At 34.8% G+C, this 21,658-nt stretch overlaps 1 protein-coding gene and 1 pseudogene across 1 annotated transcript; both read left to right on the top strand.

The window, feature by feature from the left end:
* Positions 1 to 4,065, top strand: LOC147407293 (uncharacterized). Its single transcript, XM_086435776.1, has 2 exons — positions 1 to 167; positions 3,188 to 4,065. The coding sequence occupies exon 2, from the start codon at positions 3,215 to 3,217 to the stop codon at positions 3,878 to 3,880; it is 666 nt and encodes a 221-aa protein (XP_086291902.1). The 5' UTR covers positions 1 to 167; positions 3,188 to 3,214; the 3' UTR covers positions 3,881 to 4,065.
* A 10,288-nt stretch (positions 4,066 to 14,353) lies between these two features.
* LOC147407292 (putative galacturonosyltransferase-like 1 pseudogene) lies at positions 14,354 to 15,734 on the top strand (annotated as a pseudogene).
* Positions 15,735 to 21,658: the final 5,924 nt, after the last annotated feature.

The following is a 21,658-nucleotide window of genomic DNA, read 5'->3' as shown; positions in this document are numbered from 1 at the left end:
GAGAGAGAGAGGTAGGTTTTATTTTACCTAACAAAGCGAAAAAAAACCTGGAACCTTCCATCCATTTTGTCCTATTTGCATTTCAACCTGAATTTATTCTCTTTTTAAGTTTCTTTTTCCCATACGATTACATAGCAGGTTCTCTGTTTGGTGCTCTTTATATCAAGGTTACTCTCTCTCTCTCTCTCGATCGTTTCTTGTAGTTTTCATCTTGTCGGATAGGATTCTTCATTCCCTGAATTAGATTAGAGCGGTTTCTAATAGGGAAAAAAATTCCGAACTACTTTCTGCGTTTATTTAGATTACAGATTGTGGTGTTACTGTTATTCTTATGATCATTTGCAGATTTTGTTTTTGTTTTTTTGCTTCGAAGATTGCTAAATATCGATGGTTTTATGTAATTCAATCGGTTGGATTTGAATATTTTGATCATTTTAACCTTTTTAGCTTCAAATCAGGATATCCAAGCTACCATTAGGCTTGCGAAATGAAAGTCATGTGCAATAATGGACTTTTAGGTTGAAATTCGGAATATTTACCCCCCCCCCCCCCTCCCCAAAAAAAAAAAAAAAAAAAAAACCTTGACTAAGCATACATATATGATATAATTGCATGTTAGATCCATAGACCTGATGCACACCGACTTCCAAAATTTATTTATATCAAACAACTACAAACAGTTTTGTTTTAACTGAGACATTTCATCAATACCTTTAAATTATGGAGAAACCCCAAATTTGACTTAGATCCATTCTACATACTGAAAGAACCTTTTGCAAGTTTTGACTAGGTTTGGTTGGTCAAACAATGGGGTTTAATGTGTTTCAGAGCTTTAAGATGTTTGGTTTCCCTAAGTTTCAAATTCGACATATTTTGAGGAGATATGAGTTGATTGTATATCTAATGATTGAGGTGCTTGGTTAGAGAGATCTATTGAGGACAAGGCACATCCGACCATTGTTAAGTATTGTCAAATTCTCGTGGGTTCAAGTCCAGCTTACCCATCCAAAATAATAAATATCGCTTTAATACTCTATAAAAGCTTGTAGATTATGAGATCTCTGACTTTTGACCGATCAATCTAGCTGAGACTACCTATAAGATCATATCTAAAGTTTTTGCCAAGAGACTGAAGGAAGTAATAGCCTTATCAGTCAAGAACAAGAGACACTTATTAGGGGTAGGAAAATCCTGGATGGGGTACTGATTTCTAATGAATGTATGGATTGAAGTATTGGAGAAGGGGAGCTGGGGATACATGCAAATTAGATCTTGACAAAAATCCATGATCATGTCAACTGGGACTATTTGAGATATATGATGCTGAGGATGACATTCACTCGGAAATGGGTAGGATGGATCATTTGTTACATTGGCATCTTTCTCTATCTTGGTCAAGATAAGTCTTACTGGTTTTTTCAAAAGGTTGAGTCATGGGGAACCATTGTCATCCTTCTTATTAATATTGTGGGTGATCTTTGGAGAGAATCAAGAGGAAAATGGTAAAGATTGGGGAGCTAGCAGGTTTTAAGGCTGATATTGATAGCACGAGGATTTCTCACCTTCAGTTCACCAATGATACACTAATTTCTTTAGATGCTATGGTCAAGTAGGTTAGATTTTTTCTAGAGGTCTGTTGTGTTGCTTTGGATTAGTCTCAAGTCTTCCCATTAACCTAAGTAAGACTGCGCTTTTGGTGGTTGGATTACTACCTCACATAAACATCATGTCAGGGATATTGGGATGTAAAATTGATACTCTATCCTATTTGTATTTGGGCCTTCCCCTCGGGGTGCTATATAGGAGTATAGTTATGTGGGACTCTTTCATTGAGAAGATGGGTTGACTATTAAGTGCTTGGGAAGGAAAGTATCTCTTAAAAGAGTAGAAGATCTGATAAAAAGCTCATTAGCTAGTATCCTGATTAATTTTTGTCTCTTTTCACAATTAGAAGTGTGGAGAGAATGTTATATAAGTTGATCTTAGATTTTCTATGGGGAGCAATAGATTTGCAAGCATAAGTTTCACTTGTTGAAGTTAGAAGTTATTGTAATTCTGAGAACCTAGGGTTTGGTTATCTGCAAGTTCAAAGATTTGAATGTGGCATTGCTAAGAAAATGTTTTTGGAGATTTGGGGTGGATTATTATTGTTTGTGAAGGAGTCATCAAGTCCAAATTTGGGGTAAGGAATCTAGGTTGGGAAAATTGGGAGCCTTGAAATTTTGGGTGTGGGGTTTTCAAAAGGATTTTCAAGATTTTTCCAAAATTTATGAAAATGACATCCTTTGGGGAGGGGAAATAAAGTCCGAATTTGGGAGGATATAATTTTATTAAAAGAGGTCTATGGAGTGTCTCGTTACCCATGCATGAACAGTTTCCCAGTCTATACTCCATATTATCTAGGAAACAACTTCCGGTTGAGAGATTATTGGGGGACATTAGGGAGGAGTTGTCTAGGGATTTTGGCTTCAAAAGAAATTTTCCATGTTACCATTTCCCCTATGGGTGGAGGTCCCATTTTTTTGGTAGCATACTAAGGATAATTGATTGTTTTTATAAATACTTAACTTGGGTAATTAACTTGGGTTTTAGGACCTTCATGCTTCCTGTGTCAGCTATTTGGAGTATAAAACTTCCTTGAGAGGTTGTGTTCTTCATTTGTTTGGCTTCAACAAATAATATCTTAACAGTACACTCTCCAAAAAAAAAAAAAAATCTTAACAGTACACAATCTTATGTTTTGTGGTATGATCTCAACAAACTTTTGATCCACGTGCAAATTGTCCGGTGAGTCAATTAATCACATTCTATTTCATTGTGATATTGCATATATTTTTCAAAAAAGAATGGTTCTGCAAAATGAATAGTGATTTTGAGCGAGACTTTTGTAGAGATGACATACAAGGGCCTTTCAATGACAATACGTGGGGAAAGGGAACATTGCATGATTATTTTTGCAAAGTTATGGGAATTTAGTACTTTGCATTTGGTTGTTGAACGAGTTTAATTTGGTTAAGCTTGTTATCACATCTTCACTGGTTTTCATTGGTTGAGTATATTTTGTTTGCCTGTTGGATAATTTTATTATCTGGTTTTGGAATCTGAGTGTGATACAATGATTTTGAATTCAGGAGTAGTTTTCTTCTTTTTTCAGTGTTGATTAAGCATTTATACCTATGATTTACAGGTATTTGACATTCCCTAGGGTTTGGGAATGGCTACTGGATTTGGGGAATCAACCAGCATACCACCCCAAAGCCCTTCTTGCTCAGGCAGTGGTAGTAATGATACTGGTAATTTTGAGTGCAACATATGCTTGGAATTAGCTCAAGACCCAATCGTGACTCTTTGCGGTCACCTTTTCTGCTGGCCTTGTGTTTACAAGTGGATCCATATTCACTCACATTCCCAAGAGTGCCCAGTTTGTAAGGCCCTCATACAAGAGGAGAAATTGGTTCCTCTTTATGGCAGAGGAAAGACACCCACAGATCCAAGGTCTAAGTCAATTCCTGGAATTGATATTCCCAATCGTCCGGCTGGGCAGAGACCTGAAACAGCCCGTCTTCCAGATACTAATCATTTCCTGCATCATGGATTTGGATTCATGGGGGGATTGACACCGATGGCAACTGCAAGATTTGGGAACTTCACTCTCTCTGCGGCCTTTGGTGGTCTAATTCCATCCCTCTTTAATATTCAGGTGCACGGATTTCCTGTTGCTTCTGTATACGGACCCTATGGATTTACTAATTTATTTCATGGGGGTCATGTTCATGGGTTCGCACAACCTACAAGTCAAGGACAACAAGCAGATTCCTTTCTGAAAATGCTGTTTTTGATGGTTGGTGTCTTTGTGATCCTTGCTCTTATTTGGTCGTAGACAAATGCTCTCCAAAACCTGGATTGCTGATGACATCCGAGATTGTTAGTCTCACATGTTTGTAAATCTGTAAGCTTTTTTGGTGTTTACCGTGTGATTAATGGATTTTTGTTCATATTATACTGGTTGCTTGTAGGTTACATTCTATGTCAGCAGCATGTGCAAATTCACTGCATGTTTTTTTATTTTTTTTAAGAGCTCATTGTGCTAATGGATGAGCAGCACAGCTGGAGTGTGGTTTAGCATACATTTTTAGATGGTTGTTATTTATATATATATGATGTTTATAACAAACCTTTTCAATTTGGAGGCATGAGACGAGGCATTTCAATGGTGTAAAGCTTGAGGAATAAGCCATATGAGACCGTCTTTTTTTTTTTTTTTTTTTGGTGCAAATGGTAAAACTATAATAGAATAAACTTACTAAAAATGTACATAGGTAAAATAAAATGAAAAAAAAAGAGACCATTTTATTTGATTGGTGCTTGCTGCGGCTTTTATGTTTTTAATAATATATAAGCCTCATGGTGTCTCTAGGATAGGTTAAATGCATCATGAATCTCAAAATATAAACCTCAAATTCCTTTTAAAACATAGGTTTTAAAGGTTTGGTGGTGTCCTGGTCATTCATGGATCAATGGCAATTTAGTGATTGAAGGTCTATTGCTTGTTTGCATCAATATTTGATATATCTCTTTCTGTCAGTTTCAATTGTCGTACGAAAGGCTCTATTTGTAATATTTAGCTGGTAGTGAGGATCGTTGGGATCTGTCACTCTTTTTCCTTTTTTCTGGCTGTTTGATGATAGAAATTGTATTCCTTTCCCACGTGTGCTGGATTCATTAGCTCGTAAAGCTAACCCCATCTTCGTTAATTCTCATGGGCTGGAAGCAGATTTCTTTATCGACTACAAGTGCTTACAATCCTAGGATGGGAAGTGTTTTTTGTTCTCTTTAAATGTCCAACTGAAGTTGTAGTGCTAACTGTTGATTGTTTAGCTCAAATTAGCTATAGTGGTCTGGAGTTTTGAATGGTGGCCCTTTGTTGGAGCCCAAATACAGCTCTACTAAACTATTCTGTTAGTTTAAAATTAGGATCACAACCGCCCTTGTACTTCAAGTTTAATTGGGTTTGTCGAGCCTGTCGATGGTTTAATCCTGGAGAAACATCCGAAGTTTCCATACCCATTGGAGGTGAATATTTGAAGGATGCAAGGCTGTCACATATTCTCTGATTGGTTATGCCTATTCATTCTTTTGGATTGATAAGAGGATTTGACGGGAAGAAATTTGAGGGAATCTTCAGTTTTGTCAAATTAATGAAGTTGGAGAGATGTCGCACAAGGTTTTTGTAACCTTGCATGCAAGCCCAATTTTCTTAGTTTTGTTGACTTCTTTTAGGCCCTAAAGGTAAAAATCTAAACAAAAATATCATAAGATTCATGCAAGCATTAATTTCATGGTGTGACCTTTTACCTGCCAAAATTTCTCTTCTATCGTTAATTTCTGAGTAGAATTTTGAAATTGCTTTCACTAGCTTGAGTAAATTACATGTAAGAATAGAGGAAATTTGTGCTGGAGTTTTGTGTTAACTTGCACGGACTCCACCAGATCATCCCTTCTAAATCTTTTTGAATTGGCCAACCTAAATTCTTTTGGGGAGTGTTTGGCCCTATTGAATGCAATTTTAATTTTCTGAGTCGTCATGATCAAAGTTATTCTTTGAGATAGATTATCTTGCTTTCTATGATTACTTGTGTGGGACTGTGTGCTCTTAATTTATTGCACCTATTCAACTTCACATGGCATTTATTCCCCATGAAACTATTATTAATTTACTCTTGCATTTAATGAAAAGCATGTGTAAGAATCACACACAACACAACTTGATAATTTAGTCTATTCTTGTCAACTTCTAGTTTGTCAAAAAGGAAAAAAACTCATTTCTATTCTCAGTTGCAGGTCTGTTTCTGTTATTTTTTAATGAGTTAAGAAATTCGGTGCTAGTGGAATTTGAACCTAGGTCTCTGGCATCATCACCCAAAGACTATCGGTAAACAGACTTTACAGGTTTGTCTAATTGTTTGAACATTGACCTGAAATGTTGCCATATTTGAAGAATTTAGTGAAATAGCCTGTTTCACAATTTTAGATGTTGAGGTGACAAACCTGTACATATAAAATGTGTGGCGTCAAAATGACTGAAATCTCTGTTTGGATGTTAAGCAAGCAAAATTTGTAGTGAAGTTTGTGGTAAGAGAAAGTGTAGGCCAACCCGACTAACGTAGAGTCGTAGGCTTCTAGCTTGACTAACAAATAGTTGAGCTAGATTTTTTCATGTGGTAATACGACAGATCGAGGATCAAAACCTGACTTCCACATGATGCATATCTAGTAATTGGAATTGCCACGGTGGACCATTTCTCATTTCCTATTAAAGAAGACCCATAAATAAAATAGGGAGGGTAGGGAAAGGATTGCCTTTCTAACTAAAATCTATTGCAAGGTCAGAATGTGCATGATGTGAAAAGAAACCTATCAAGAATTTATACCTTCTATTTATAAGTAGATTTGGTGTATGATGTCTTTTTACTTGAAATATCTATGATAACAAAAGTTTGTGTCAAAACTTGCTCTGGCACATGGTGTGTACATCTGTTGGGTTTGCCATGCCACAAAAGTACTCTACTGGAAAAGTTCATCTTGGGATTCTCATTCTCATGGTAATATATACCTTTGCCTCTAGTCATGCAATTGATAACCACATTAGATGGACTAAGGCTTTGAATTGTGCATAAATAATAATTTCTTTGGGCATGATAAGTGGCATTGGCATATTCCTAGAATTTTCTAACAAAATCTTTATGATATATATTTGGGATTTCATACAATAGACTGGATCAAGGAACTAAAGACGTTTTCAATACTAACAGTAGCTCCTGCTGAAGCAATTGTAGTTGCCACTACCTCTCATTCTAATCCCCTAGAAGGACAATCGATATTGAGTATTGACATGTAGAATGAGACTCTATCTTTATTCTCTAATGATTAATTTATTCTTCAAAATATCTGATCAGGCTCTAAAAAGTGGTTTCTAGTACTCTAATTACATAAATTTTAGGGATAAATTATATACTACATCCTCTAATTAGATATAATTTATTGTTAGTCCATATTTATTATTGATTTTCATTAAAATATGTATTTCGGACCTAATTATGGTTATTTATATGTAATAGGAGAAATTCGTAAAGTTTCAAGGCGAATCATAAAAATTCGAAGATACCATCGGACTATGAAATGACTAATTTGATTTTTTCGAATTACTTCACAATAACTTTTCAAAATTTTCATATAAAAAATATAGATTTGGAGATCACTCCACAAGTCCTGTCTTCCCTTCAATCACTAGCTCCCAATATTTGTCCTGTGCCGACAATAAGGACGTTTCCTTGACCTTTTCTTGTTGTGATAGGATTGGAACTTGTGGTGTGGTCCAACCCATGTGTAGAACACCCCCCCTCCCACCCCATCCACAAAGATACGGCCATAACAATAACATGACTACACTTCACCTATAAAGTCTTTAGTCCAAGAAGATCTGGTCCTCTCAAAAAAAACAATAAAGTGGGGGGAGACTACTTCTTATAGTGTGGCATAATTAGGTAATGTATTTAATGCACGTTAGAACATCAAAGTTCAGGTTGAGATGTGAAGACAAAAATGATCATAATTTTGAGTCGTTTTTTGCTCACAATGCTCAGACTCCTCAGTACTTGCCACGTCAAGCATACAAAGGTAGTTTTGTAACTAACAAGGGTAATTTTGAAAATTAGAAATGTCATTCAATACACGTGGATACATGTGATTGGTGGATCCCAGATTTCTATGGGCAATTTTTTTTTCATCCTTTTCTTTATTGTTGTGGCGCCATAAGACTATATTAAAGACACATGGTGTTTAGATGAGCTATCTTAAAGATACGTATGGTAGGCGCCATACGTCATGAATGGGCCTAGATCCGTAGCTCATCTGGTCAACATGATGGTCGGATTCAAGTCCAATTTACCTATCAGAAAAGAGAATCCGTCATGGATGAAGATGTGGTTAAAGAAGAATACTTATGCAACTACATTCTCTTCTGCTCATGCTTTTTATTTTACACTGAGATTTTTGGTTAGTAATTAGTAGGTGACTTTAACCCGCAAGTTGGGACTTTCTTACACTATGGTTCATGTTATTAATCAAAAGAAATAAATTGATAAAATCTTTTTTTTGTATTCAAATTAGAAATAAAAATTAATTGAATTCGATGGAATAAGTAATAACTTTGTCAGATACTGCACTCCTAATTTGTGGCTCAAATAGCATGGAAGTCAATATCTATATGTGGCCCATTTACGTACTAAGATTCTTATTTTTCTTAACCTCTTGATCACTTTTCTATTTGTGCTTGTCCTCTGCTATTGTTACCAATCAAACCAAGCCGAATCCAAATTGATCAAAGTTAAGAGATGGTACCAAAGATGAGGGAGTAAATAGTTTGAATAAGAAAAGTGGGAGAATTGAGTGGAGTAGTGGGGAGGAACTTAATTAATAGGAGATTGGGGCTTTGTTGCAAGTTTTCCATCTGTTGATACATGTACTTTCAGTTGCTTTGTCAGAAGGGCAAAATGATCTTGGTCTGAGGTGGTCTCTTCTTACTGCTGAAATGATTCTGACCCCCTTATCATAGTTTTTGGAAAATGCTCAAATGACTGTCCAGATGATGAGGAGTTATGCATGCAACCATAGATTTTTTCCTTGAGATAATGCTGAAAAGCATCTATGGTTCTGTGCACAATGCCACATGAGCTCAGTATCGAATGTAGGAGACTGTGCAGTCACTCTAGCATGACTATAATTTTTGTCATCTTCTCTAACAGGTACAACTCCAATGAAACTTTTGTTTTGTTGTGTATCCCCCCTGATTGTGCATAAAAATAAAATGTGTCCACAAAAAAGCATATTTAACGTGCACAAAGTACAATGAAGACATCTACATGTACGTAGTGGATTGGTGCCCTCCTCTTTTCCTTGCACCGTGGTTTTTAAACTCGGTATTTCATCTCATTTCGTTTAATTTCGATATTGAGTCATTTCGGACGAGTTTTTCGATACGTTTGAGACGTCTCGTGAGACAAATCAATAAATTGAACTGTGACTCATAAATCTCGATCAAAAAATGACTTTGTGAGTTGGTCTTGTTCAATTCTGATACTAAGTTAACTCGGACGATACGTCTCAATCTTGGACGAGTTTAAAAATCATGCCTTGCACAGATCTAGCGTGGCAAAGTCAGGGTTTGGGAATAATTTGGCAAGGGAAATTTTCGAAAAAGGTCTAGAAAACAATTAGATAAAAAGAAAAAAATTAAGTACACAAATGTAAAACTATACATTTCACATAAAATTAAATGATAAAATAACACTTTATAAAATGCTAAGAATAAAAACAATCAGTGAATTTTTTTTTTTTTTCTATCTCAAAAAACCATCAATTTAATCACAATTAATCATGATTCTTTGAAAAATCAGCAATTTGTTTTTTTCCAATAACTTGGAGATTTGAAACAAAATCATGATTTAATAAGTAATTATTAAAATTGTGATTTAATTGCGAATTTTTGAAAAGATTACTGATTTTTGTCTCTATGAAGATCATGTCATGAATGGCTCACCCCTTGCAAGGCGACCAAGGTCTTAAGGTGGTCACGGATCTGGATGGTCATCGAGCAAATCCATCTATGGGGATGATCTTAACTCATATGATTGATCTTGGGATTGATGAACTTCCTCTTCGCCCCAATGCTTGGTTTGTAGATTCTCCAAGTTGGCCAAGGTCATGGGGCAATCTAAATTAAACAAATTGTGGCAGGTTACAAATGGGATACATTAAGCGACTAAGAAGGACCTATTTTAATAAGCTGGCATGGACGGCCATTGGTACCGGGCAACTTCATGGGTTTCCAATGGAGTCCGCATTAATCTATCACTTGTAGGTGACATATACCGCTACTAATTCTGAACCTAAACCACTTCACAGCGATTGATTTTATATAGTGGTTCTAGAGTAGCAAACAAATTTATTATGTTTATGCCGTGTATTATAAGTTGGCACACCAGGGACAGCACACCTGAATATGTGTGGCGACTTTTTCACTCAATTTCATAATAATCTGTCCTATAATTAAGCATGTTGGATATTTTGGGGGAGGAAAAGAAGTTGGTAATGGTTTGAGTAACCAAAAGAAAGAGTTGGATTAGAATTTGAAAAGATTAAGATTTTACAAAAAAGAACTACAATTATTGTCATCATGTATACTGAAACTTTCTCAACTCTCATATGTGGATGTAAGCATAGTCGAATCACGAAAAACTTGTGTTTTATTTTTTTATTTATTTCATCCTATACATTATTAGATCTAGCAAGTCACATTCACAAAGCTCTTTGCGTAGCTAATGTCCAATAAAAAGAACAATTACGAGCCGAAAATAATGAAGAGAGAGAGAGAGAGAGAGAGAAATAGGGGCCTGGAGAAAAGGATGGAATAACTAAATTGTGTGTGCGTTGTTATCACAGCGGAATCAAAGTGATCTTTCTTCCAACTACGAATCTTCAGAACTATTTGGTGCAGACCACCAAGTACCATGAGACACACTTATATGTGTCCATTGATTCATAGATGTTTGAACCACACATGGAAATCAGTCCAATGGATGATTTGGATTCAACATTCAAGAAATTTTAGTGGGTGATTTTTAATTGTTACATTTGGTACTCTTCAATGGGCGAGCCTAACACCTTCAGCAGAACCCAAAAAAGGTGCTAACCGAGCCGGACCCATAAAAAAACAAAAGGATTTGGGACTCAATCTTGAGCTAGATGTGTGATTTTGTAATAACAAATTGAGATTGACATCCTTCCACACATTGGTGTGCACATAACCATAAATGATTCTCCCTCGTATATTGATGAAAAACATTTATGGTTCTGACACACATCCATAACAGAAATGTCCTCCACCATGTACATCTTAATGTTACTTCAGCATTATCCAATAAAAATTTACCCTATCTCCAACTGTTCCTCTATTAGACATTTTCTGTGTAAGAACTACAAGGAAAGTGTACAAAAAGTCAACAACCAGGCATCCCTTGACCTGTGCTTCATGATTATGTAAGTGTGTAATAGTGATGTTCCATGTCCGACATTCATGAATTTTTCTCTTTCCTTACTTTCTTTCTAAATTCCACACATGTTCTTTTCATTTTGTTGTAAGCAGTGCCATCATGTTTTATGCTTTCTGATTTCCCAAAGAAACATTGGTTTTGGTGTGTAAAAGTACTATATATATATACATTCATTATGAGTTGAAATCCTTTTTTTTTTTTTTAACGTAGTCTAATTTGTTCTAATCTTTGTTATTAGGTAAAAAAAGAAAAGAAAAACAAGTAATAATATGAATTATACTTTTATTTTTAAAGCCCACATGGTCCATATGTGGGGGAAGAGCTAAAATGAAGCAAATAAGGATGAATAATGAAGCTTTTGTTTGTATGTGGGCTGATTAGGATCATTCTACTTCTTTATTACTTCTTCAAAGAAAACTGAGGATGCTTTCAAACTTAGTAAAGTAGGCAAATCATTTCAACTTGGCCCTGATTAGGATCATCATGAATTAAATATTTTTTTTTTTGCCTAAAAACTGTTAGGACAAGGTTTGAGCTTAAATGACTTAGACCCGATAAGGATTTATGGATGGCCTAGGGTACAATCCATCTCTTTAGGATTGGTTTAATTAGAATGCGACCCAAGCCCAGCCTGACCAGGTTCTATGTGGACAATTCGACACTTTTTCCCTTTCTCATGTGTTTATGACTTGATGCATTGGTGGCTAAATAAGAAAAAAAGGGGTTAGGGCCTTGATCTTTAACCCACAAAAGTTGGGTGGGGGGACATTTTTATAACAAAGAAAACTAAATCATACCATAAATAATGATCTCTCTTTCATCTGTAATCACTTTTCAATTAAGATAGACATTAAACCCTTATTTTGACGAAAAACAATATCAAACAACTCCAAATGATTTAAAGAAAATGTATGAATTTAATTTTTATTTTAAATAGAATCTGAGAATCAATCTGGCATCAACCTAGGCCTGTTAGGACCAGGACCAGGTTCAGGTTCGGGCATTACCAACTCAGTATTGATAAGAGTAGGGCTGGTCTAAGGTGTTGTCTGCCTCTTTAGGATCGGGCTAGGACTCAACCAAGCCCTGTGCCTCTGACTGAATTCACCCATCGACAGGCCTAGTCGGGATTCTGAACGACTGTGCAAATTAAATTACCTAATTGACCTTGCGAGCGAAATTCAATGCTCATGTGTATTAAATTCTGATTAAGAACATAGTAAGATGGTTGTCTATGATTTTGTGGCATTGTTGAGGGTCTTGATAATTTTTCTTAAAAAAATTTGAAGCTAGGAAATTAAATTTCATCCTGGGTCCAGCGTTGTTTCTAGAAAATTATAAGAGTAGAGTTGGAGGACTCCACGACAACGACCACGACGGGGATATCTCAACAAAAAGAGACCACAAGCCAAAACTTGGGAGTTGTAATGTCAAGAAAATTCAGGTCAGATAATAACACTACAAGAGAAACTAATAATAGACAAGACAATGGGGGAAAATAGTTTTTGCAACAAATCAACCCTTCCATATATGTCCCACTTAGGGACAAATTATGTGGTTTAAAATAGTTTTCCAATACCCTGTACTATTTGGATTACTCTTAGATTTAGAGGTGTCACTCCTATTTTCAAACCTTGCCCCAACATTTTGGGAGTTAATCCTTCTCATATAGGAGAGATTGGACATCAATGGAGTATCTTTCTCCATCTATCCAATATTCCAATTAACGATTTTGACTTTTCTCAAATATATCTTAATTCTTTATATGCTAAAACATAATATTTATATAAAAATTAATTAATTAATTGTTAAGAAAATACATTAAATGTTTATCAGGAAGGAATACTTCCATCAATCAAAATCCATTTTAGATAACTACACTGTTAATAGTAAACTAGTTAAGCCATAATAACAGTCAAATAAAATATAACAATAAATAATGAGAATGGATAGAAAATCCCACACCTCTTAAAGGTTTAAAAATGATGTGAAGCCAAATTAATGGCTATGTTTAGAAGTGAAAACTTGAAGACCTTGACTTCTCACCTCCTTACACAACGTGGTTTCAAAGACAAGTACTCTCTCTCTCTCTCTCTCTCATTTTCGAGAATAATCCTGTACTCCAGAGAGTTGAATACCTACCAACTGAAGGCTTTCTTCCTGTGCCATGTGGAGCCCTCAAGACCAATGAATGTTTTTTTTTTTCTCTCATCCTTTGAATAACCCACACATCAGTGTCATTGATGAACACTGTATAATGATTTCGACTCATCATGAGCTTGGACCCCATCCATAGCATAATTAATAAAACCAATATTGACAAATGCTTCAATCCAATGGATGGAAATCATTCATCATGTTGTTTTTCTTTGTGTGAGTTATACAAAAGATCGGATGAAACAAATTCATTTCAAGACCGTTTGGATAGAAAGTAGAAGGTAAAACAATGATTATATGACTCTCTCCTTTGACATACTGCCCTCACGTGAAAGAACTATAGATTTCTTTCCTTGGAATACACAACTATACATGTTTATGAGAAGAAAATATATGGTTCCGTCACACGCAATATCGAGGGAGTATGTCAGAGGGGGGGGGGGGGGGTTGTTATCAGAAAATCACAACTCTAAAAATTAACTACGAATCTAATGTCTTGGAGAAAATAATTTAAAAAAATGGAAAAATAATTTTATTTTATTTAAAAAAATATAAAATTTTTATTTTCATGCTCAGAATTCGATGAATGATGAAAATGAATGCTTGGGAAAGAAGACTGGTTAGCAGTAGGGTCTTGATTCATACTTTGGTCATATCCTAATCAAGTAAAAATCACAAAGAAAACATTAAGAAAGTCGGAAGATGATTGATTTTAGGTGTGACTGGCATGAGAAGTTCTCGTTCGTGTTTTGGGCCTATCGAATGTCTATTCCTACCAATATAACCGCCCTTTGAATTCATTTATGGAATGAAGGTTATTTTTCCCATTGAAATCGAGATCCCATCTCTTAAGATTTCCCTTAGCTTCTTGAGGAGGAATTAAAAATAATTTTCTAAAATGAAATCAAATCAATTTTATAATTTTTCAAAGTAAAAAAAAAATTATTTTTTTATATTTTCCAACGGACTCTAAGTAACTTTCCACATGGTGCAGCATAACATACATAGCTGAAGTTGAATACTTATCCAACTCGCGGAAGTACAGGATATGGACTTCTCATTTTAAAACAAACCTCCTCCTCGCTCCCTCTTTCCTAAACTTTTTTTTTTAACATCTCACACACAGTCCCACCCACCATGCCCAAACCTTCACCCCTTCTCCTCTTCTTCCTTCCTCTCCTTCTCTTCTCCTCCATCTACGCCGCCTCCGCCACCACCACCACCAGAAGAAGATGCACTAAATTCAGAGAAGCTCCTCAATTCTACAATTCCCAAGACTGCCCTTCAATCCCAAATGATGACAACATAATTTGCTCGGATCACACCGTCCACGTGGCAATGACACTAGACGTTGCCTACCTCCGGGGATCCATGGCTGCTATCCTCTCCGTCCTCCAACACTCCTCCTGCCCACAAAACATCGATTTCCACTTCATCGCGTCTGCCTCCACCGACACTAATCTCCTCCACCGCACCATCGCCAACTCCTTCCCTTACCTTCGATTCTACGTTTACCCCTTTGACGACTCGGCCGTTTTGGGACTCATCTCTACCTCAATCCGAGCTGCCCTCAATTGCCCACTCAACTACGCCCGCAACTACCTCGCTAATCTTCTCCCCTTATGCGTCGGCCGAGTTGTCTACCTTGACTCGGACCTTGTACTCGTCGACGACATCGCCAAACTCGCTGCCATCCCACTTGGAGAGACCTCGGTATTGGCCGCTCCTGAGTACTGCAACGCTAACTTCACTTCATACTTCACGCCTACATTCTGGTCGAACCCAGCGCTCTCGTTAACGTTCGAAGGTCGAAAGGCATGTTACTTCAACACGGGAGTTATGGTTATCGATTTGGAGAGATGGAGAACTGGAGATTATACGAGGAAGATTGAAGAATGGATGGAGCTTCAGAAGCGAATGAGGATTTACGAATTAGGTTCATTGCCACCTTTTTTGCTTGTATTTGCGGGAAATATAGCCCCAGTTGATCATCGTTGGAATCAACATGGGCTAGGTGGGGACAATTTTAGGGGACTTTGTAGGGATCTTCATCCTGGTCCAGTGAGTCTTTTGCATTGGAGCGGAAAAGGTAAACCATGGGCTCGGCTCGACGCGAACCGGCCTTGCCCATTGGATGCCTTGTGGGCTCCTTATGATCTCTTGCAGACTCCCTTCACTTTTGATTCATAACTAATTAGAATAGAGAGATTTTAAGAAGACCAAGGACTTACATTCTCAATCTCCTCATTTGGGATGTTAGCCAAAGATGATCGATCAATGAGGGTGGGTTTGTAATTTGTAGATTATACATGTTCTATATTCACCACTGCAAATGATATATTATATACGGTAAAGAGGGAAAAAAAGGAAGAACAATTTTACTATTTTTCACTTCTTTGATGTAAAGTCTATCTGTTTTATATAGTCTAGTACTGTAGAGCAAAATAAATCGTTTTTGCTCTCTTATCTCTTTTTTTTTTTTTTTAAGTTTTAATCGTCTAATAATGTTGAAAGTGTAAATTGGAAACTAGGAACTACTTTGGAGTTGGAACTTGGGCTATCTGTAACATCAAGCTAGATATTAATGAAATGTTTCGCGAATGATGATTATTTGTAGGCACTGATGCCGTATCAAAATCTTAACTTGTGTTAAAGCACCATTTATGCTACTATTGTTCATTTCCTTATCATAGCATATACATTTTGGGTGAAATTAAAATTTCCATCCAATCTAAACATGTAATGGTTCTTCAACGTCTGTATCATTTGATTCACATTCTTAGGTCGTGTAGATAGTTTATAGGGTATATTACCATTTTGTGTACTGAATATGATGAAATTTTGATTCCGCCTCATTGTTCATTTTAATTCCCAAAACATGAAGAGCGAGTTCGCAAGTATTTAAATGTGACGATCTCACTGATATAAGATAGTGTGATCACGTGGGTTTTTATTTGAAAAGTGACGATCTCGTTGGTTTATAATGTGACGATCTTGCTTAAAAGTAATGAATTGCTGCGAGATTGTCATTTTTACAACCTGCGAGATTGTCACTTTTCAAATAAATATCAACTATCTCGTTATATTATATAAGAAAAATCATCACCTTGAAATACCTACGATCTTGCTCATCATGTTTGAGAATTTAAAAGAAAAAAAAAAAAACAAAAACAAAAACAAAAAACAATGAACCAGAAGGAGAATTTCGTCAAAGATTGATCATGTTTTTGGAAATTTCTCTAGTTTTAATAATTTAAAAATAAAATAAAATGTTTTAAGAGTAATTTTATAACTTCTTTTGAAGCGTATACTTTTATCTTTAGATTTTAGTACTTAAGATCTCTTTCTTAGATAGGTAGGTTTATTTATCTATTTATTTATTTATTTATTATTATTATTATTTTATTCGATTCTTTGATCTGTAGTTAACCATGCATTTACCCTAATGCGTAAGAAAGAGCTAAGCCCTTGTCTTGATTTCATCTTGTTTTGGTGATTTAGCCTACATTACCACTAAATTTGGTCATTTGTTATCATGAAGTACGACCATGAAAAAAATCATTATGGTTGTTATTGGTGGAAAATGCTCAAATCCAATGTCTAGAAAAGACATACCAAACTTAAGTTTTGTGTAAAAATTCACCAAAGGATGAATTGCGTATTCTAGGATCATTATCATATGGTCTTTCTCCTCTGCGTTGAATGGATTCTGTCATCAACTATGATTAAAGATTAAAATATGTGGCACTGCTATTTCTTATATGACGATGTGCACCCCAAAAAAAAAAAAAAAAAAAAGTGTCGGTGAGAAGTGGTCATATATAAGAAAGGATGGGGACTAGCATTTAAAGGGAGTATTTATTGACCTTAGGCAAAAAATAATTGAGTATAAGATAGGGTCCACTTCTTCGTGATACGTGTCATATTGTGAATCTTTTGAGCCCTTACTTTAAGTCTGCAGGGATTTGTAGATTGAGTTAAAGTCCAAGATGTAGGTCCCGTAAATCTAAGAATAAGTCTTAAAGGTTGGGTTGATTGTAAGTAAAACTATCCTTGCAACTTGATTCATGGAATGGTTAAATGGTCTTGAATGATATACTTTGTACTTATATTACTGTCCTTTTTGTACTGGTAGGTTTTTGTTCATTTATTCAAATGGATGACAACAAATATTATTTTGTAAATGAAAATAAAAATAAAAATAAAATGCCCCCTTCACCATTTCATGAGTTTTTGTGTGGATTCCAAAATTTTGATCCTTCTTGCCTATAATTTGATTGATGTTACTCTTGGTTGATATTATAAAAATTATTCTTTCTGAATTAAAATTTGGAATCAAAATCTAGATAACAATCCAAATCAAACGCCGTAGTTTTGTACCAAAGCAAATGCCTACTTTGCTGCCATCGGTTTGAAGGAGATACTAAGTACTAGCTTCAATTGCATTAATATATGTATATATATATATATATATATTTTTTTTTTTTTAAACTCTTAGGAATATATGTGTCTTTTGATACTTACAAATTGTAAGTAAATTTTCTATCATATCAATGAATCTCCATGGGTATTATTCTTCCTAACCCATTTTCTCATTTATTTGCCTAGAGATCAAACTCTTGTTAAAATGTTACTATCAGCCCGTTCCTTAGTTATTTCACGAAGTGATGGAACGAAATCCTTTTAGGAAAGGGGGAAGAAAGCGACAATGTTTCCTAATTAGAAAATTCACATGGCTTTGTCTCACCAACATTGTTCTATTATGTGCTAAGTGGTGTTTGTATTTAAAAGTCTGCTCCTTTAGAAAGCTACTTTTCACCTTATTTTTCATTTTCACATCAAAGTGCCTAAAACTCCAAGTTATCTATTCTGTTGGAAAGAAGTTAAATCTTAAAGTAACCTCTATCTCCCTAAAGTTTCAAACAGTGATCCTACAGTTTCTCATGGCCATTAATTATGTCTTGAATATTTTCTTAAACATCTCCACCTCAGCTCTACACCCTCCTTGTTTTGCTCCATCATTCACGTTCTTTTTGTTCATCTCATTTATTAAGGTGAAAGATTGGAAGTATATATGGTCAATTAGTAACAAGGCCACACCGTGCGATTGCATTTAAATATAAAAAAACAATTCTTTATCAACTTTTGAATAACCAAGGCATTTGATAGTTTTATTTTCAGATCTTGGATCTCATTAAATTTGGAAGATCTAGAGAGTAGGGTTGTTATTGAGATTCACAAATTTTTAAGATACATTCTACTAGCAGTTCAATTCTTCCACCCTTCTCCATTATTAGTATTGATTCTTAAATTAAGGATAAATTTTACCATAGATTTTAAATTGAAATCAAAAGTATTAAACAGGCAAATCTTAAGTTTATTTATAAATAATTGAATAGTGTCCCCCCTTTTCTTTAGAAAATTTCCTTGCTCTTTTCATTATAATTGTGACTATGATGTTTTCCATGATTTTTTGGAATCATGTGTATTATCCTTCTTAATGGATTGTATTTTAACTATAAGTCAAGTTATGATCCAAATTCCGACTTAGGCTATGGAGTAGTTTGCCACGCAAACAGGTCTTCCAATATTGACATGTATGATGAGATCTTGTTTTGGGTGTCAGGTTGACTACCACCTAACCACCCCTCAGGATCTCTGATGGTATCAATCCAATTTCCTACTAATTACTAGTGGTTTTTAAGGGAATTAATGTCTAGATGGCATACATGCTCATTATAAAATCTTTTTTTTTTCTTTGTTAGCAGATCTATTTTGAAATTAAATTAAACTTGATGGATGCGTGTATTAGGGATGATATTGGATCAGATCAAATTCAATCCAATAACTATGGTCCCAATTCAAGGAATTGGGTTTTGATAAGGACTAGATTTGATAACTTCTAGGATTGATATTGAATCAATCATCTCCTGATTTGATAGGGATCAGATAATGTGTTTAAAATAAATAAATATAAATTAGGTATATTTTTATAGGGTGGCGTTCCGCAGCAACCAACTTTAGGGAGCTAAAATTTGTTCTATTAAAATTTTCGGATTGAGGTGATTTTTTGTGAGGATGATCTCTATGGTGAGGAAATCATCCTCACAAAAAAATCAGAACAATCTGAAACTTCTAACCCCATAAAAAGTGATTTACAATTTCACATTAAAAAATCGACGGTCCACAATTCTAAATCACTTTTGATGGGTTTAGAAGTTTTAAATTGGGCTGATTTTGGGTGAGGATGATCTCCTCACCATAGATATCATCCTTGCAAAAAAAAGAAAAATAGTCCAATCCGAAACTTCTAATCCATATAAGACAAACGTGTTGGCTCCCTAACGTTGGATGTTGAATGGGACTCATATCTATATTTTATTTGGATACATGCTAGGTATTATATTTTATATATACTTTTCTCAAATTGATTTGAGTTGGATTATGACATATTTGAAATATTGATTTTTTTAGATCGGACCAAATCAGCTAGAGTAGGTCAAAGTTATTTGATTAGGGTAGAAGTGTTTAAGGTAGTTACTTAGATTTAAGAGAAGGGTTGTGGTGTATTTAATGTCCTTGGATAATGGAATCTGTAGGTTGCATTTTCTTTATCCCAGAAGGATTGGTTACCCTCGAAGTAATCTTGTGTGTTAAAATTGTTACAAAGAGAAAAACAAGTAACATTGGTATATTGATACAAACCTACTTTAATCTAATCACAAAAATAATAAAAGATGAAGAAAGATTAAAAATTAATCTCATTTGAGAAAAATTAAACCTCCAAAGTAACTGATTAAAATGAATATTCTCCAAATTTCAAAGGACTTTTAATAATAATAATTCTTTACATTCTTTATTCATATTAATTGATTACTTAAATAGATTTTACAAAAATTTAGCACGTTGCACCACTCTTAAAAATTAGAAAAACTACATCCTAAAATATGTCCACTACTCAATTATTTTCTTGTCAAAGCAAAACACTTACTTCTAAAACCATTCCAATTATTTACAAGGGAAATAACTACTTTCTCCCACGTAACACTACATTCTAAACCAACTCTCTAAAACTTGTAAGTTGCGATCCTACGCTCCTTAGCAACCCAAGCTACAATGGTTCCTTTTCAAAATATAGGCACATAACAAAATCATAATTCTCAATTGAGAGCCTAAATCACATGATAACTAATAATGTCCATTTGAGTTAGGAATGCAGTCCACTCATTTAGGGAATCATCTTGGATCTTGGATCTCCCCAGTTGACTGTTTTGTTTATTAATTTTATGATATAGATGCTTATGTTTACACTTAACCAATTGATTTAGACAAGATGATATTAAAATCATAAAAATATCAATTTATAAATGAATAATCTTTTTCCTATCAGAACAAGTCACATGAGAGAGTTCCACATATTTTAAAATTCTAGCTAATATAATTAATTAAAGACCACTCCCTCAATAATGAAGAAGTTTAATGACAGTCACCATGATACATGATGTGTAGTAATCCTCACATGCATACCTCATTAATCAAGGGAGGGTTGCCCCCTCTCAACTTTTTGTGTGATTAAGTACCCCTTACATTTTGGTTTATTTAAGATACTCACCATATTTCCAAACAAAAGGACATGCCCCCTCCCATTCAATATTTTGGTGATTTAGAACCCCTCTATGATACTTGAGATACCCCTTGTTTCCAAATTGATGATATGTTTCCCCCTCTCTCAATATTTTGGGTGATTTAGACACCCCCAATATTTTGATGTCTATGAGACACCCTTTTTCTCAAATTGGTAACATGCCCATATTTCTACATTTTGTTGAATATTTGAGATAATTTATGTTTTTAAACTTATGGTTTGTCCCCTTGATCTTGTCTTATAAAAACAATAATTTAATTACACTCATTTTCAATATGCAATCACAATCTCCTAATTTTCTTCTTAAAACTAATCATCTTTTTACTCTTCAACCTCTATATTAAATTAATTTTAATTTATTTAACTTAATCTTCAATATATTATTTTTAACCTCGTCTTAATCTCTTATAAAAAATCATAGAATTTTTTTGTCAAAAAGTCTCATCATTGTTGAAGACTGAAATAAAAGATTTTAATCAAGAGTTTGAAGATCACTGATTTTGGAAAGAGAAACCAAAGGATTTTTTGTTTTAGGTTAAAGATAAAGGTATTTAGGTCATTTTGCATTAGTCCATTAAAGAATACCGAGAGCAAGGGGGCATGTAAGAATTTTGATAAATCTTTTAGATACCCTATTTTTCAGATTGATGACATTAACCCCTTGACTTAGTTTTCTCTATCAAAAAACCTTGAATTTTTCTCTTCAAAATCAATCATCATTAAGTTCTTCAATTTTACTAGTTAA

The sequence above is a fragment of the Akebia trifoliata genome, chromosome 3, assembly GCF_017979445.1.
Source record: "Akebia trifoliata isolate Shusen 1 chromosome 3, ASM1797944v1, whole genome shotgun sequence".
In the NCBI taxonomy this organism is placed as follows: Eukaryota; Viridiplantae; Streptophyta; class Magnoliopsida; order Ranunculales; family Lardizabalaceae; genus Akebia; species Akebia trifoliata.
The sequence above is the reverse complement of the archived record's forward strand: the minus strand, read 5'-3'. Positions and strand labels throughout refer to the sequence as shown.

Bases quoted from the DNA above. Each gene is read 5' to 3' on its own strand.
- LOC147407293 (XM_086435776.1), top strand. From the start codon at position 3,215: ATGGCTACTGGATTTGGGGAATCAACCAGCATACCACCCCAAAGCCCT.